The sequence below is a fragment of the Calliphora vicina genome, chromosome 3 (genome assembly GCF_958450345.1).
Source record: "Calliphora vicina chromosome 3, idCalVici1.1, whole genome shotgun sequence".
In the NCBI taxonomy this organism is placed as follows: Eukaryota; Metazoa; Arthropoda; class Insecta; order Diptera; family Calliphoridae; genus Calliphora; species Calliphora vicina.
The window spans coordinates 115,178,979-115,198,008 of NC_088782.1; the positions used below are offsets into that span (position 1 = coordinate 115,178,979).

Genomic DNA, 19,030 nt, shown 5'->3' on the forward strand with positions numbered 1-19,030 from the left:
GGATTCACATAGTGGTTACATAGTGTCAGTTACTTTACTAGCTACATAACTGGTTACTTGGTCAGCTACATAACTAGTTATTTTAACATGTACGGGTGCTAATTGACCACAAATAGTCATTTAAAAAGACATATCACAGACAGTCTACAGTGGGGCAGTATCGAAATTTTTTGGAAATAAATCGGCATTGCTTGCTAAAAATTGCAAGCCAATATCTCAATTAGATTCAAAATTTACGTCACTTTTAAAACTCAGTCCTCAGTCCCATGTCGAATTTTATTCCGATCCGACCAGCCGTTTAGAAATGCCAGATTTATTCAAAAAAAAAATTGATTCTGCCCCACTGTGCAGTCCAATAAACGATTGCTTGTAAACAAACCTTCCTCCGATAACTCTCAAATAGATTGCTTCTGGTGGCTAAAGTAACTACTTTCTAAAGTGCAGTACAAAATAAAGTGACTTCACAATAGGTTACTAAGAGACACTAAAGTGACTATTGACTTGACGCTATGTTAAATGGGATATCAGTACCTATACTTAAGCAAAAACAAGTAAGAAAGTATGGTCGGTCAAGCCCGACCATATAATACCCTACACTAAGTAAAAGAGCAATAATATTTTTCTTTTAAAATTTCAATAATTTATATTTTTGAGTGATTTTCGGAAGTTGGCCTTATATGGGGGCTATGACCAATTATGGAACGATCACCATGAAATTAGGTTAGGTGTGATTTATGTCTCTATGAAAGTTTACTATGTTGAATTTTGTGTGTTTACCAACATTTTTAAGCGATTTATGCACGTTAAAGTGATTTTCGGAAGCGGGTCTATATGGGAGCTATGACTAACTATGGACCGATCGTAACAAAATTTGGTGACATGAATTTTGTATATATAAAACTTATTTGGAGCGCAATTTGTGGAGATACATTTATAAATTAAACATTTATGACCGATAAAGTCCAATTTCGGAAGGACATTTGTATGGGGGCTAGGTGAAATAATGGACCGATTTCAGCCAGTTTCAATAGGCCGAAAAAATAATATGGACCAAATTTGGTCGAAATATCTTCAAAATTGCGACCTGTACTCTGCGCAAAAGGTTTTACATATACTCTAGATTACTTAGAGACACATAAGTGAGAATTGTCTTCACACTAGATTACCTAGGATATATAAGGTAACCAATTGTCTTCTCTCTGCAGTACAAAGAGCACATAGTACGTGCCAAATGATCCAAAATATATATTAGAGTCAGCCAAGTGATAAAACATAAGTATATTGACTACTTGCTTAACTGCTGGCTAGTGTAAACCTACAGTCGACTACTACCATTTATCATATTTTAAATTCTAAAAAAATTTCTATTCAATCAACCAAAAACACAACACTGACCAACATTATTCATTGTCCGGTTGTGTTATGAAGGGAATGTTAATGTAAAACTAATTAGTTTTTATTATATTTATTATTAAACAAAATTTTAAACTACAAAAAAATGCTAAAAAGCTTTAATTAATTATAAAATTATGACTTCGAAAATGCTCTTTATATTTAACACAAAACAACAAGAACACGCAATTGCACAACTGCTGCAAATAATTTTTATTCTTTTAGAGAATTTTCAAGAACCTTTTTGCAAACAAACTTTTAACTATAAATAGTAAAAAATTAAAGCAAAACGATATCAGTTTAGTTTGAGTATTCAATCAACTTTAGCTTTTCTACTTCCAAAAATAATAAAATCAAAATAAAATAACTTTCTTCATTTAAATACAATAGAATTTCAATTGTTTTAAATACATAAAAATGCGTGTCTTAAGTATTTGCTGTGTTTTGTTGGCTGCCTGCAGTGTATCATTGGCTGGTTATGCCCATGGTGGTCTTGGCCTAGGTGGAGGCAGCAGTTATACCGTGGTAACCAAACATGAAGAACCCATACATTCCATTAAATATGAAGTACCCATACACACGATTAAATTGGATGGCGGACATTTGGGTCATTTGGGTGGAGGTGGTTTGGGCGTAGTTGGCCATTATGGTGGCCACTTGGACCAGGGTCTTGTTCATGGTTATGCTCATATCGACAAACATGATTATCCTCACAAATATCCCAAATATCAATTTGATTATGGTGTAAAGGATTTGAAAACAGGCGATATTAAGAATCAATGGGAACACAGAGATGGAGGTCTTGTCAAAGGTAAGTTTTTTTTAAGCTGTTAACAAAAGTTTTAATTAATTTTTATATAAATTTCCAGGTGGCTACTCCCTAAAAGAATCTGATGGCACTACTCGTGTGGTTGAATACTCTGCTGATGATCATAATGGTTTCAATGCCGTTGTCAAGAAGATCGGTCATGCTCATCATCCCCAAGTCTATGCTAAACATCATGGTTATGCCAATGGTTTGGAACATGGTCTATATGGTGGTGGTTATGGTTATGATCATGGTCATGGCCATGGTCATGCTACCAGTTACGTGAATGTTAAACAATTGTAAATTGTTGCCATTGCTGTTTATACTGACTGCCGCCCCTCATGAGTGTTATTGTTAAATGCTTGTTCCAGGACTTAAACCGACCAAATACTAATCATTAATATACGTTTTAGCTGTAAATTAAAGTTATGAAGAAAAAAAAAATAATGTTGAAAAAAAAAATATGACAAAAAAATAAAAGAATAATATTTGTATGCAAATACACAAGAAATAGAAAATGAAAAATGAGAAGTTTTATTTTAAATAGAAGATAGTTTATTAGGTATTTAGTTAGATAGTTTATTAGGATAGTTTATTAACAATGTAAATCTCTGTAGTATCTTTTCGATTTACCCTTTGATATATATAGTCTTTATTATTCCTTAACGTCACTGCGGCTTAGCTGAAGTCATCTGATCCAATTTCGTTGACTTTACCTTTTAAAAAATCAATCTAAAACAATTCTAGTAAATTTCCGTTCTATTCCATTCCACCGACCTTGCTTATTATTGACCCTAGCCTGGTCATTTTAACCGCAACAAACTAAGTAATTCCCTTATTCAAGAATCGCTAACGATCTTGTTTAAAGAGAACAATTGGTACATCTAAGATTCTTAGTCTACCTATTAAGAAATCTCCTGTGCATCAAAAAGAAGTGATCATAGACTACCATCCGAATCTCTATCTTCTAAACAAAGGAAGAATAATTCTCCTAATGACTCCATCACAACATAAACTAATATAGATTCTCGAATTAGCATCTATCATTAGCTGTGGTCTGCTGGATTTTAAGACTGCTTAAGCCTACCGCACATATTTATTGTATAGCTTTTTTAATGACTAAGACAATTCCAATCCAACATTGATTTGTTTAATTGCTTCCCAATAAGCATTTTTACTGGAATTCAAGTTGAATGCAAGTGTAATTCAAGCCTTTAATTATAGTCAAGCACTAAATGCCAAGCGAATGATCTCATGTAAAGAGCCCAATTGACTTATTCGAGGTTCCTAGTAATCGTGTGAAGTTTGCTTTATCCCATCTGAAATAAGGTAGGAAAAACGTGGTTATAGAGTAAGTGAGATTGCCCAGGCCAGCCATTAAGATTTTTGTAAAACTCAACAAGAGCTTGCAAAATCATTGGGAGCAACTCATGCAGCGATTTCAAAAGGTTTTGGAGCAGCATAATTTTGAAGCTTAGAGACCTTTCAAAACGATTTGTCTTGAACGTTATAAAAGATAATAATTTTTGCACCAAATCATGGATCCATTATGATAATCCGAAGCGTAAGAGATCGTATGTGAAAAATCAATCTAAAACAATCTAAAACCAAATCGTCACCAAAGCCAAATATCCATGGCGCTTAGGTAATACTCTGTATTTGGTGAGACCAAAAACGCCCTATCTATTATGAGCTGCGAACACAACTGATTCATTTGAATCAGGCATTGGCCGAAAAATGCCCAGAATAAGAGGCCATACATGAAACTGTAATATTCCATAATGACAACACTCGGCCACATGTAGCAATAACTGTTAAAGAGTATTTAGAATGATGTGGTTGGGAAGTTTTGCCTCATCCGCTTTTCCTTGACTCGTCAACAACTCACAGGCAATATTTTCAATTATTTTCGTATGTAATCATAAAGATAAGGCTGTGATAATAAGAGGAATTTCAGCAATTAAGTGGACTTCCAGGAAAAAATCTAAGTCTGTACATTTGCATGTTCTCCGTAACTTGTAAAAAATTCAGTGGCATTATACGCAAGTGTCTAACAAAGGAATACTGCCACTTCAAAAGCTCTGCTTTCAAGTTTGGGTAGTTCTATTCTGAAGCTATATTTTTAGTGCATTATTTGATATATATGGCAATTTGCACCTTCCTGTACAATTGGTATATTTACAAACTAGGTGATATCAATAATGCAACTGCAAGCTCAATATCATGAAGAAAAATCCCGGTATGCGGGTGTCCATAAAGATCTATTAGGAGAGCTAGAAATTATAGAACAAATGTTTACAATGCTGGTCATACAGAATCCTTCAAAGCACCTGCAGAATAATTTTCGGGACATTCGCTTACTGCTTTTAATAATCTTTTTTAATATGTCCCAGATGACTTATGTAGAGTCCAGTTGCATGTTGACCTTGCCTGGTTAAGAAAATACTTACGATTCTCCAATGTCACGAAGTACCACTTTGTTGCACTCATAGCTAGAAATATGGTCGTCTATTAAGATCTATTGGGTGAGATAGGGATGAGAGAGAACTTTGCTTACAGAAACCTTATATAATTTTTGCATGTCACACATTCTCCTACAAGTAGTCCAGTTGAAATGTCTGGCAATGACCTTCACAATTCGAATGTCATTAGGTCAGAAAACTCCCTTTTTGAAGAAATTTTGAGAGTATGATCTAAAAAGTGTATATCCATTAAAATCTCTTGAGTTAACAATGAAGAAACATTGCTCACAGTAAACTCATTCAAGCCCACAGTTTTTGGCTAAAATACCAAATTCCAGCTATCCTTGTCTAGTTGAAAGTTTTGAAAACATCCTGAAGTTGCACCTTATTTGCTTGCTGATGCCTCAATAAATGATATGTATACAGACCCGAGAGGTTTCTTCCTCAATCAAAGTTCTTAGTGTGTCCTACCTCAGCCAGGAACTGAGTTTACATTAAAATCTATCTTACAGGATCCTCATACAAGAAGCTCAGTTCTACTTTCTTAAATGAAAAGTCTGTGAACATTATATGTTTTCAGTGTCGAAAAGTGTCATTCTAAAGCTCAGTTTCTAGAGCATGAACTGCCATTTCCATATAAACCTAATTCATTATTATCTGACAATAAATTCATTTTATGTCTTTCAGTCTCGAGAGGTGTCATTGAGAGGTTTAGTCCTTAAAGTTCTTAGTGTGTCCTTAAGCAGAAAGTGAATTTACTTTAACATCTATCGGATATGCTTACAGCATCCCAATAAAAGAAGCACAGTTGCCTGTTCTACTTTCTTCAATGAAAATGAAAATGAAAATGGCATTATCAAGCTCAGTTTCTACAGCATTAACTGCATTTTCAATAAAACGCTAATGTATTATTAAATTACATCTTCGCAACAGAATTTTATTTATTTATTTATTTATTTAGTCTATGGATTAACTCCGTTCAGACAAAAAATTAAAATATTATAAATATTACAAACAAATTTAATGTAATCTATTTAAATATAAAATTAAATTACGTTTAATAATATTAATACTCAAAGTTGTATCGATAATATTGTACAAATCATTAAAATTTAAACAGATTCGACGAAAAGAGTCAGCATTAGCATAATTTTGTTGAAAATATGGAATTTTTAACGGATGGTAATAACGTGTAGGGCGTTGAGGGACATTAAAATGTAAGTTGCTTAAAAGGAACTCTGAGCTAATATTGCCATTAATAAGGTTGATAAGAAATATGACATTCAACATTGTTCGGCGACTTTTTAAAGTTGGTAAATTGAGTTCCAATAACCTGGTACTGTATGGAGGAAGATATATAGATGGATTTGGGTAAGATCTCCTTAAAACGAATAGCAGAAATTGTTTTTGGACAGACTCAATACGATCACTATGGATGTTATAATATGGATCCCAAATGATTGATCCATATTCGATGATAGGTCTTACAAGAGCTATATACAACTGTTTTGTTATAGATGGATCAGAATGTTTTAAGAGAAGGTTAAGTTAGTATTCGCTAAGGGCCTTACTTATGATGTAAGATACGGAATTGTTTTGGATGAACTGTAGATGTATAATAAATTGATATAGTATTAGATAAATGGCCATAAATGAGCCGAATGTTTGAACAAAAGGGCATCTCCTATAAATATGCTATGAAAAGTCTGGTTCCTAGGTTGTGTTGAAGTTTGGTTGCCCCTGAACTGCCATATTTAGGTTCAGACAGACAGACAGACAGACAGACAGACAGACAGACAGACAGACAGACAGACAGACAGACAGACAGACAGACAGACAGACAGACAGACAGACAGACAGACAGACAGACAGACAGACAGACAGACAGACAGACAGACAGACAGACAGACAGACAGACAGACAGACAGACAGACAGACAGACAGACAGACAGACAGACAGACAGACAGACAGACAGACAGACAGACAGACAGACAGACAGACAGACAGACAGACAGACAGACAGACAGACAGACAGACAGACAGACAGACAGACAGACAGACAGACAGACAGACAGACAGACAGACAGACAGACAGACAGACAGACAGACAGACAGACAGACAGACAGACAGACAGACAGACAGACAGACAGACAGACAGACAGACAGACAGACAGACAGACAGACAGACAGACAGACAGACAGACAGACAGACAGACAGACAGACAGACAGACAGACAGACAGACAGACAGACAGACAGACAGACAGACAGACAGACAGACAGACAGACAGACAGACAGACAGACAGACAGACAGACAGACAGACAGACAGACAGACAGACAGACAGACAGACAGACAGACAGACAGACAGACAGACAGACAGACAGACAGACAGACAGACAGACAGACAGACAGACAGACAGACAGACAGACAGACAGACAGACAGACAGACAGACAGACAGACAGACAGACAGACAGACAGACAGACAGACAGACAGACAGACAGACAGACAGACAGACAGACAGACAGACAGACAGACAGACAGACAGACAGACAGACAGACAGACAGACAGACAGACAGACAGACAGACAGACAGACAGACAGACAGACAGACAGACAGACAGACAGACAGACAGACAGACAGACAGACAGACAGACAGACAGACAGACAGACAGACAGACAGACAGACAGACAGACAGACAGACAGACAGACAGACAGACAGACAGACAGACAGACAGACAGACAGACAGACAGACAGACAGACAGACAGACAGACAGACAGACAGACAGACAGACAGACAGACAGACAGACAGACAGACAGACAGACAGACAGACAGACAGACAGACAGACAGACAGACAGACAGACAGACAGACAGACAGACAGACAGACAGACAGACAGACAGACAGACAGACAGACAGACAGACAGACAGACAGACAGACAGACAGACAGACAGACAGACAGACAGACAGACAGACAGACAGACAGACAGACAGACAGACAGACAGACAGACAGACAGACAGACAGACAGACAGACAGACAGACAGACAGACAGACAGACAGACAGACAGACAGACAGACAGACAGACAGACAGACAGACAGACAGACAGACAGACAGACAGACAGACAGACAGACAGACAGACAGACAGACAGACAGACAGACAGACAGACAGACAGACAGACAGACAGACAGACAGACAGACAGACAGACAGACAGACAGACAGACAGACAGACAGACAGACAGACAGACAGACAGACAGACAGACAGACAGACAGACAGACAGACAGACAGACAGACAGACAGACAGACAGACAGACAGACATCTCTCTAATATTGTAATATTGCGACGATACTGTCATATCGATAAGAGCCGAGAAAGGCGTTATATTCAACTAAAGCCCTATAGAACTAACGAATGGGTTAACTGCCAAACGAACTGTCATATTGCGCTCACTTTTTGCCATATATGATCAGTATTCTCTGTTAAATCATCATGTATAGATTGACGCTTGAACAACGCTACCAAATTATCCAAATTTACTTTGAAAATCAGTTATCGATTTGGGCAATTTATAGACGACTGTTTTATCTCAAAGTTGGTTTCTACGATAAGACTCACTTTTCGAAATTGACGCATATGGAGTGAGACCAATCCACAACAGCACCCACAGACCCCACTAAATCCGTTTGATGCGGTGTACAAGCTAGTGGCATCTTCGAACGTTACAGTCAGTCGATATCGTTACCGCACCATCATCAATGACATTTGGTTGGAAAATTTGGATGACATTGATCCGGGCGAGGTGTGCTTGAAGCCGGATGACGCTACGTACAATACGGCATGCGCAGCCATCGATTTATTGAAATCAAAATTTGGCCAATAACTTGATTTTGAGAAATTAACCTGTAAATTGGCCTCCAAAGTCGTGCGATTTTACACCTCGCAATTATTACCTGTGGGTCCACATGAATTCACTGGTTTATACTGATAAACCAGTAACAATTGATGCCTTGGAATCCATCATTGTTCGTTTTAACCGTGAATACAGGAGTTCTTAACTATAGCCATACACCATAATTTTGGTCAAAATATAGAAGGCTTTTCTCCTCAATTTGATCAAAGAACTCCATCACCAATTCAGAATTAGATTGGCTAACAATTTCACCCATTAGTATAGCTCAGCATTATTCATTGTAGTTTGAGATAGAAAATTTTTCTGTGAACCAATTCACATACAATTTTCTATAGAAAATTTTTCTGTGAACCAATTCACATGTTTCAGAGACAAATTTTCTATAGAAAATTGTATGTGAACCAATTCACACACAATTTCCTATAAAAAATTTTTCTCTGAAACACTTCAGACCCAATTTTCTATAGAAAATTTTGTCTTTAACCCAGACTAGACACAATTTTCTATAGAAAATTTTGTCTTTAACCCAGACAAGACACAATTTTCTATAGAAAATTGTACGCAGTCGATTTCTATTTAATATTTTTTTAGAAATTCATTTGAAAAACGAGATTTTCTTAAAAATTTTTTAATCCTGTTTTAATGTTAGTTTAAAATTCGTTAAATTATTTAATACAAAATTTTAAGTAATCGGTTATATTTTGGCCAAAAAAAACTCTTCAACTATCAATAATTACCTTTGAAATTAGCTTATAAAACCAGTATAATACAATTTAAAATGAACTCTAACGAGGTCAATCTCAATTTAAAAATCCACATAATTAAGACTCTTTATTCAATTACCTCTAAATTTCCGTTATATCAATAAAATTTTTATTAATTTCACATCCATCAATCCAACTTTCATTTTCAGACGGTTATTCACCAAAAACTGTTCATGCTGCTAACAAATATAAAAAAGTAACTCAATTTAAATGAAATGACACTTCAAATAAATTTCAAAATTAACAAAAATAAAACAACTCCCGCCAAAAATTTTTATTTAATTCAAAGAAATAAATAAAAACAAAAGCTAAGCTAATCAAATTGCCAAAAAAAAACAACGCAAATAGAGAGGAATTACAACTAAATGTTACAGCTAAATTGAAGCAATATGAGCAACAACTTTTACTTTCTTTCGAATGCCACAACACTTTTGCATTCATTCATGCAACAAAATAAATTAAAACGATGCAACTTTAGCAAAACTAGTTAAGTTACAATGAAATTCAAGCCATAAACATAAAAAAAAACTTGAATTTCCCACTCACTTAGGCAATTGGCCAAACCATAAACAACTACTGCTACTACTCACTCCCCATCTGAGCCATCTGTCAAATTGATAAGAAGAAAATCTCAGAAATTCATTTCAAAACAACATGTTTTACCGTTAGCAAGAAAAAAATATCTGTGACAATATGTTATTTATTTATAATAAAAATCATCTTTATCTAGTTTTGTATACGAGCACCTATAAGCAATAATTGTTCAATTGTAGGCTAAATCGAAATGTTGATGAATTTAAAAATAGAATGTTGCCATTTAACTTTTGAAACATTTGAAATGTTGATGCAACATTTATGTTTTCACCCGGTTACACCAGTTTAAGCCATAAACGGGAGTTCAATGAGCAATTAACAAGATTTTCAATAGCAACAACAAAAACAACAGCCCGCAATGATAAGAGCAACAAACATTTTACATGAATGCAAAACAATTTTGAAGATTTCGATTTGTAGCGATGAAGTAAGTGGTCATCTTGTTTGGTAATGAAAATGTAGCGATTTTTAAACAAGAGAAACTTAGAAATTGTAGTTATTTTTTATTTTAAACCGCCCAGCAGTTAAGCAAGTAATCAATGTATCCCTTATACATAGACAGAAATTGACCTTAATGTCTTATCACTTGGCTGACTCCAATATATATTTTGGATCATTTGACACGTTTGTGCTATTTTTTTGTGCAGAGAGAAGACAATTGGTTACTTTATATAGCCCAGGTAATCTAGTGTGAAGACAATTGTCACTGATGGTCTCTAAGTAATCAAGAGTGTAGTCACTTTAAACTTTATGCAAATTGTGTTGATATAATTCTCATACAGTTTACTTTTTATTTTTGCTAAGCATACTGATATCCCATTTAACATAGCATGAAGTCTATAGTCACTTTAGTGTCTCTTAGTAACCTATAGTAAAGTCATATTAAACATTTATTTTGTACTGCACTTTAGAAAGTAGTTATTTTAATAACCAGAAGCAATCTATTGGAGAGTTGTCGGAGGAAGGTTTGTTTACAAGCAATCGTTTATTGGATTGTCTGTGATATATCTTATTAGATGACTATTTGTGGTCAATTAGCACCCGAACGTGTTAAAATAACTAATAATGTACCTGATCAAGTAACCAGTTAGGTAGCTAGTAAGTAACTGACGTTATGTAACCAGTATGTGAATCCAATGAGTTGACTACTTTGGACAGTCCCATTGTAATCAAATTTTCATTAAAATAACTGGTCACGTAGCTATTGAAGTAACTAGTGCCCACCCTAATTGCTTCAATCGAAATTCTTTCTATAGTCTTAGTTTTGCTCCCATCGTAGGTACTCACATAGTCCTAGTTTAGCTTAAATCGTATTGTACTAGTTCAGCTTCAATCGTAGGTTTCTTTATAAAGTCTTAGTTTAGCTTCAATCGTAAATCCTTATACAGTATTAGTTCAGTTGATTATGTAGTTTCAGTTTAGCTTCAATCGTAATTCTTTATATAGTCCTAGTTTTGCTCATTATATAATCTCAGTTTAACTTCAATCGCAATTCTTTAGTTTATCTTAAATTTTAGGTCTTTATACAGTCTTAGTTCGGGTCTTTAAGCTGTCTTAATTTCGATTCAATCTTCTACAGTCTTAGTTTAGCTTCAATTGTAGTTCTTTATCCAGTCTCAGTTTAGCTCCAAAAGTAGCCTTTATACCGTCTTTATAGTCTCAGTTTAGCTTCTTTACACAGTCGTAGTTTATCTTCCATTTTAGGTATAAAGTAGTTATTTGCCTTCAATAGCAGATATTTTAAAATTATAGTTTAGCTTCAATCGCAGGTCTTCAGATAGTCCTAGTTTTTAGTTTAATTTCAATGTTTTATACTTTATATTGTCTAGTATAGCTTCAATCGCAGGACTCTAAATAAGCTTAGTTTAGCTTCAAGTGCAGCATTTTTATAATCTTAGGTTAGATTCAATCGAAACTCTTTATATATTTTATCTTTGTTTAGCCTTAATCAACATTGTCATGATGGAAGATTACGGTTTCATGTTTGGTCGCACATTTTGGGCATTTTTCGGCCAATGCTAAGCTGTTCATAACAGATCGGCCTTTTGCTCCAACCATATGCAGAGCATTACCTAAGCCCCATGGCTATTTGGCTTTGTTATCGATTCGACTAGTTGGCCGGGCTTCACACATGATCTCTAACGCTTATCGTAATGGATACATGTTTCATCGCAGGTAATATCGCAAATATAGCGTTTAAGCATAATTTCAAGGTATCTTGGCTGAAATTCGCATATTACCCAGTTTCCCTACTTTTGGATTAATCCTAATGCTCGCAAACATTTTGAAATTGCTGTTTGAGTGGCTTCCAATAACTTCCATTCCAATAGCTTCCAAACTCTGGTTGAGTTTTACAGCAATCATCATAGAGTAATGCCTCTAATTCTTGGTCTCCAAAATTTTTTATGTCTGGCCTGGGCGATCTTTGTCTTCCATGTCAAAATCATCACTTCTGAATTCCATAAGCCATCTCCCGCACATTGAAACCGATTCACCATAAGCTCTGGTGTGCAATGTCGATTCGCTGGTACAAAATTCGACATTTTCGAAGCAAAACAAACTTTGGTTTACACTATAATGTTCAGTAAATAATTGATAATAAATGACAGATATGTATCCTTCACAATGACATATAAATTGTTAGAAACAAGAACCTCGTTCAAAAGATACGACTTCTATTATATATCCCGCATTTTTATGTCATACATCCAATACATTCATGGTACAGACTTAGATTGGCTTTAATGTTAGGTCTTTATTCAGTCTTACTTTAACTTCAATCGCAGTTTGGTAGTCTTTATATAAGGAGTGAGATCGAAAAATTCTTAACATACATATATGTTTATAAAAAAGAAACCACTAAACTTACAGCTTTAATTTTTTTTTTATTTGATTGAAATTATTATTACAATTTACAAAAAAAATTATTTTTATAGTTTTAATCACTAGTGATGAAATTTTGAACCTTTTTCGGAAACCCTTCCATTAACGTTTTTATAGTGCTTTCTGTCACTTTGCTCGAACATGTAGTCCATCTCCGTTTAAAATCTACCACACTTTTGGACACCTTTTTTGTACTCTTCAATTCTCTTTTAACAAGAGCCCAATATCTCTCCACTGGCCTTAGCTCCGGGCAGTTTGGAGGATTTGCCTCTCTTGGTACAAATACCACATTATTGTTCTTGTACCACTCAAGGGCTTGTTTGCCATAGTGACAGGATGCCAAGTCAGGCCAAAAATAAGTGGACACATTATGAAGTCTTATGAATGGAAGCAGCCTTTTTTGTAAACATTCCTTGATGTAAATTTCGGTATTTATAGAGCCCGTTGTAACAAATGAGTGGCTTCTTTTGCCGCAACTGCATATTGCTTGCCATACCAAGAACTTTCTGGGAAATTTTGTCTGCTTTTGGGTCCTAAACTTTTCTTCAACATTCCCTCGAGCATCAGCAACATAAAATTTTTGACCTGGAAGTTGCGAAAAATCTGCCAGAACATACGTTTCGTCATCCATTATACAGCAAGAATATTTTTTTATAAAACTTGACTTCAATTTCCGTGCTCTGTTTTTGGCCTCTAAATTTTTAGTAGCGTTCCTGTCAGGAACTTTTTGAGCCTTGTATGTTTTTAAACCTGCATTAGCTTTAACTTTTCGTACCAAATAGTCCGAGCACTGAGCTAACCGGGCTGCTTTCCTACCGGATGTGTTGGGAGCTCTTTTGAAAATGCGTTCTATTTTTTTGGCTTTAGAAACATCATGTGGACCATTCCTTCTACCTGAACCAGGTTTTCTATCAACTGACAAGTTCTCCCGGTACTGTTTAATAACATTGGAAACAGTTTGACGGCAGACCTTTGTATGCTTGGCCAACTTTTTGTAAGACCAAGTTGGGTTTTGTTGAAAATATTTAATAATTTCAGTACGCACTTTTTTCTGGTCACTCATTTTAATCAGATTAACAAAAAAATTAATATAATTGACATTACACATAATAACTGACATGTTTTTCAAAGGTAACTTGATCAAAAAAAAATTCAAATAATACTTGGGTTAAAAAATGTAATGAAAAACGTGTGTTAAGAATTTTTCGATCTCACTCCTTAGCTTTAGTCTATCCTCAATCATTGTTAAGCTTCCATCAGAGGTCTTTACTTAGTTTAGTTTGGCTTTTAAAGACATATGTCTTTATAGAGTCTCGATATATCCGCATGAAATTGACTACCCATTGTCGCCTTCCTAGTTTTCCATAAAGCAGGGCAAAGACGAGAAAGGTATTGAAAAGTCTAAAACACACCTTCATTATGAAAATTTCTACAAAAGCCAATGTAAGGAATATTTAATATCCATTCATGAGCACCAATTAAACAGTTCCCTTTAAGCACGAATATCATAATCAGTAGTCGATCTTGTAAGAGACCTGTCAAAGAAATCGTATACGGGCCATGTAAGCTTCGGTATCAAGCAAGTTGTCAAAGTAGGCTATCTGACCCAGCATGAAAGCAGAACATTAATCAAATGATTGATCTTGTGCCAGGTACATCAGAATAACTCAAGGTTAGAATGTCCTCCTTAAGAGACACCCGGTATTCATGAATAAATCTGAATGTCGTAAAAGAAATCGTGTAATAAAGGGGTGTTTTTAATGAGGCGGAGAACTATAAATTAAAATATAATAGAGAATAATGTTCTTATTATCCATCCAATTAGCTTTATTAAGTTAATAATTGTATGACATTAATATTTAAATATGATTTTGGGCAAATGCTCGATCGTTTCTGTTTCATCTTCATAGACCTGGGACTTTACATACCCCCAGTAGCCAGCTAACAGGTCCATTTCAAGAAATTATTCGTTTGCTAAATGTTTCTCTCAGTGAATTTCTAATGTCTTTCAATTGCGGTACGAGAATGATAACGTGAATGATTCGACCGGCCCATAAAGCCCACCAAACAGTGAGTTTTTCTGGATGTAAAACTGTTTCCACAATGGGTTGAGACATAGCCATTTAACCCAAAATGTACCTCATCACTGAACAAAATTTTCAAATAAGGATGTATGAAAGTTAGACCTACAATTATATAATCATATTTTAACATTAATGAAATGAAATGATCTAATTAATAAAGCCATTTGGATGGATATTAAAAACGTTTTTCTCTGTTTTATTTCAATTTAAAATTCTCCGCCTCTATAGACAAAGACCCTTCATAAAAGTTTTTACTTTATAAACACAACGCAAACTTGGAATCACCCGTATAGATGTCGAACATGTCCTTAAAAGCAGGTGACCTCAGACGATCGATACAGAAAATCGTTGGTCAAAGAAGGGTATAAGTGTGCAGCAGTCGGTGTTTCCAAGGATATTAGAAAGGCATTTCAAAATAATGGCATGACCGTTAAGTCCACACCTCCATACCCCATAGCCGTGAACCTGACCTCTGAATTTATGACCAACTGTTTGGCCATGAGATCAGCTGGTAGCCAGTATATCATAAAAACCAATGCACAAGATGGTTTGTTTCGATGGTCCAGCAAAAGATGGATTTGTCAAAAGCTGTCCACAGAACATGTACACCATAAATAAGTATGGGCTTAACCACCAAGTTGAAAAGCCATTTCACGTTCTTTGGGATTATGCCCCAGATATGTATGTATGGCCATTTTGTAAGCATATATGGCAATAGCATCTAAAACAGACCTCACTTGGATACTCAAGTTCCAGAATAGTTTGGGATCTAGAATGATTTCCAAATATTTCGCACTATCCGAGAACCTATGCTCCTTGTAGGAGTTAAAAGGAACAAATATATATATATCCGAGAACAACAGTTACACTCCATTGAGTAGCGGTAAAGGGAAATAGGTATTTTTCACCTTCCAGAAGCAAGAGTTCCTTTTTCGCAAAATTCAAACAAAGTCCACTATTATTGATTTTTAGGCATTGATATAGAGCCGCCTGGTGTTTTTCGGAGACAGCAACTTCATTAGCATACGCAACTGTCACGTCATGGAGCCCAATTCCACGAGAAGGAAGTTAATGGCAATATTGCACAGTAGTGGCGCTGAAATACCTCCCTGCCTCGGTTCGCTACTATTTTTCAATTTAAATGATTCGCATAGACCTTCAAGTTAAGAAAACCCCACAAGAAAAAGTCAAACGGGGTCAAATCGCACACATCACCACCACATGAGATGACCTTGCCCTCAAATCGCACATGCAGAATCTCCAATGTGGCAGTCCTATTGAAACTACTTGTCGTTAGTGTACATATCCTCCAATTAAGGCCAAAAGATTGTAGTAATTATTCAAGGTCGCGGCGTATGTAACGTCATAGTAATTCGGACCTACAATGGGTCAAAATCGGGAAAAATATTTTTTAAATCGATTAGTTTAGCTTCATTCAAGGCTTTTTATACCCTTCACCTTCGTGAGAAGGGTATAAATAAGTTTGTCATTCCGTTTGTAATTTCCACAGTATAATTTTCCGACCCTATAAAATATATATATTCTGGATCCGATTCGATTAAGCCAGGTCCGTCTGTCTGTCTGTCTGTCTGTCTGTCTGTCTGTCTGTCTGTCTGTCTGTCTGTCTGTCTGTCTGTCTGTCTGTCTGTCTGTCCGTCTGTTTGTTGAAATCAATTTTCTGAAGACTCCAGATATCTTCGGGATCCAAATCTTAAATAATTCTGTCGGACATGCTTTCGAGAAGTTTTCTATTCAAAATCAGCAAAATCCGTCCATAAATAACGGAGATATGAGGAAAAAACCTGGACAACCTCGATTTTTGACCTATTTTTGACCTATATCTGGATTACGAAGTCATTAATATAGACAATATGGATATCTAATGATAGATATTTCAAAGTCTAATGATAGATATTTCAAAGACCTTTTTGCAAGGACGTATATAAGATCATAGTAACCAAATTAATTTAAAAAAAAATTTGAAAATATAAAAAAAAATTGAAAATTTTAAAAAAAAAATTTAATATTTAAAAAAATTAAAATAACAATTGGAAAATTTTTTTTTCCAAAAAATAACCAACAAAAAGCAATTTTGGAAAAAAAAAATTTTGTATTTTGAAGTATAATTTGGTGAATGGTATATAAAATTCGACACAGCCGAATATAGCTCTCTTACTTGTTATAGTCTTAGCTTGGCTTAAATCACAGGTTTTGAATAGCTTTGGTATATAAGTTATCATAAGTTATACAGATCGTTATACAGTCTAAGTTTAGCTTGAATCCTGAATATTTATAAACTTTACTTAGCCTCAATCTCAGATGTTTATTTAGCTTCAATCTGGAATCTTGTTTGACTTCACAATTTTCCTTTTCCTTTCTGAAAACTATTTTCCTTAGTAGCTTAAAACAGCTACTACAATATTGAAAAATCACATTTAACACAACTAAAACTCCTAGACATTGAAAATCTTCATCTTGCTCAAAGTTCATCTATACATGCAATATGTGTAGTCAAGACAACATTGGTTGGTTACCTCTCCAATACGGGTATTATGCCGGTTGCCATTAAAATTGATGAAGATCTTTTAAACACATGCATGTTGCTGACTTGTTTTTCTATATATTTTTCATATTTTTTTTTTCTTTCTAACAAGTCTCCTCGTTGTTGTTGTTGTGGTCTTTGGCAGTGTCTATAACTGTATAAATACGTTGCATTCAACACAATGCATGTTTAATTGTAAATTTGTCCTTGACATTGACATCTCGTGTTGTAGTGGTTTAAACGTTGCTAAAAAGATTATTAACGTATTAAGTGTTTTATATTATATTGCTGTAAACGTCTTCATCGCGTAAAATTTATTAGTGATCGTGGGTTAAATAATAATAAAGAGAATAAAACGAGTTTTTCAAATCGATTATTTTTTGTATTATTTGTTCAAATCGATTTTCATAATGTCGATAGATGTAAGTGTGTGTATTTTCTATTAATAACGGCAAATATGGATTGTGGTGGATGCGAGAGTGTTTATTTTTCATTATTATGCGAATGTGAAATGCAAAGAAAGCGAAAGTGATTTGTATTGAGTGAGTTTTTGTTTTTATATCACTTTCACTTAAGTGAAAGTAAAGTTTGAATAATCAGATTTTATTTGTTAAGGATTTTTATTGAAAAAGGACTTTGAGATGTTTGAAATCCTAAGCACTCTCTTATACAAGAATCTATTGGAATTGTATTTGTGAATTTTGGTCGAAAATTTTCTCAAATTTTGTTTTTTATAATTTTAATTTTACTGCGAATTTTTTTTTTCAAAATTCTTCGAAAAATTTTCAATAAAACATATCGCACTTGATCAACAAGAGGGTATTAACTCAAAATTTTAAAATTTTCAGTAGAGGTTAAAAACTGTTTGTTGTTACATTTTAAGAGAATTTGAAAATCTGAATACATAATAGTATATAAATTCCATTTAAAAATATAATTACATTGTTTTTCTTTTAAATTTTTCCAATTATTGCAAAAAAAATCTGTTTTTTGAGTTAATACCTTTTTTCTGAAAAAATGTGAACAATTTTATTATAAAAAGAGTCACATTTCGAATTAAAATCATAAAGTAAAACAAATTTTATCAACAAAACAGTATCAACTCAAAATACAACCAAATATAAATAAAACAATTTGATTATTTTTAACTGGAATAAAGGCTCAACTCAAAATAATACCTTTTTTATGAAAATATACGATGCATTTCTATTTCAACTTTTGTATTAACTCAAAATAATACCTTTTTGTTGTATAAAAGTAGTCACTACATTATCACGAAAATGGTCTCAAATGTTGTTTTCGAGATGAAAGAGTAATCGGAATACGTTGAAATGTTTACAGTAGATAGATATTGATGTTGTTAGTTGATTTCTTGAAAAAAGTGAAATTTTCAAAATTTTGAGTTAATACCCTCTTGTTGATCAAGTGCGATATTTGACTTCGAATTCTTGGCAAATTTTAATACATACTCAAAATATATTAATATTTTTTAAATAAGATTGATAATTTTTCAAAATTCTATAAGAATTCTTTATAAAAAAGAACTTCAGTTCGAATTCATTTAAAATTTTCTA

General features: G+C 34.3%; 2 protein-coding genes across 2 annotated transcripts in view; both read left to right on the plus strand.

Moving 5' to 3' along the window:
* The first annotated feature begins 1,710 nt into the window (after positions 1-1,710).
* LOC135954478 (adult-specific cuticular protein ACP-20-like) lies at positions 1,711-2,725 on the plus strand. Its single transcript, XM_065504657.1, has 2 exons — positions 1,711-2,203; positions 2,262-2,725. The coding sequence occupies exons 1-2, from the start codon at positions 1,810-1,812 to the stop codon at positions 2,501-2,503; spliced, it is 636 nt and encodes a 211-aa protein (XP_065360729.1). The 5' UTR covers positions 1,711-1,809; the 3' UTR covers positions 2,504-2,725.
* Positions 2,726-17,866: 15,141 nt separating this feature from the next.
* Cpr76Bc (Cuticular protein 76Bc) overlaps positions 17,867-19,030 on the plus strand; it is a 44,395-nt gene continuing 43,231 nt past the window's right edge. Inside the window, exon 1 of the mRNA XM_065506054.1 lies at positions 17,867-17,878. Within this exon, the coding sequence (XP_065362126.1) occupies positions 17,867-17,878 (12 nt within the window). The remainder of the gene's footprint in view (positions 17,879-19,030) is intronic.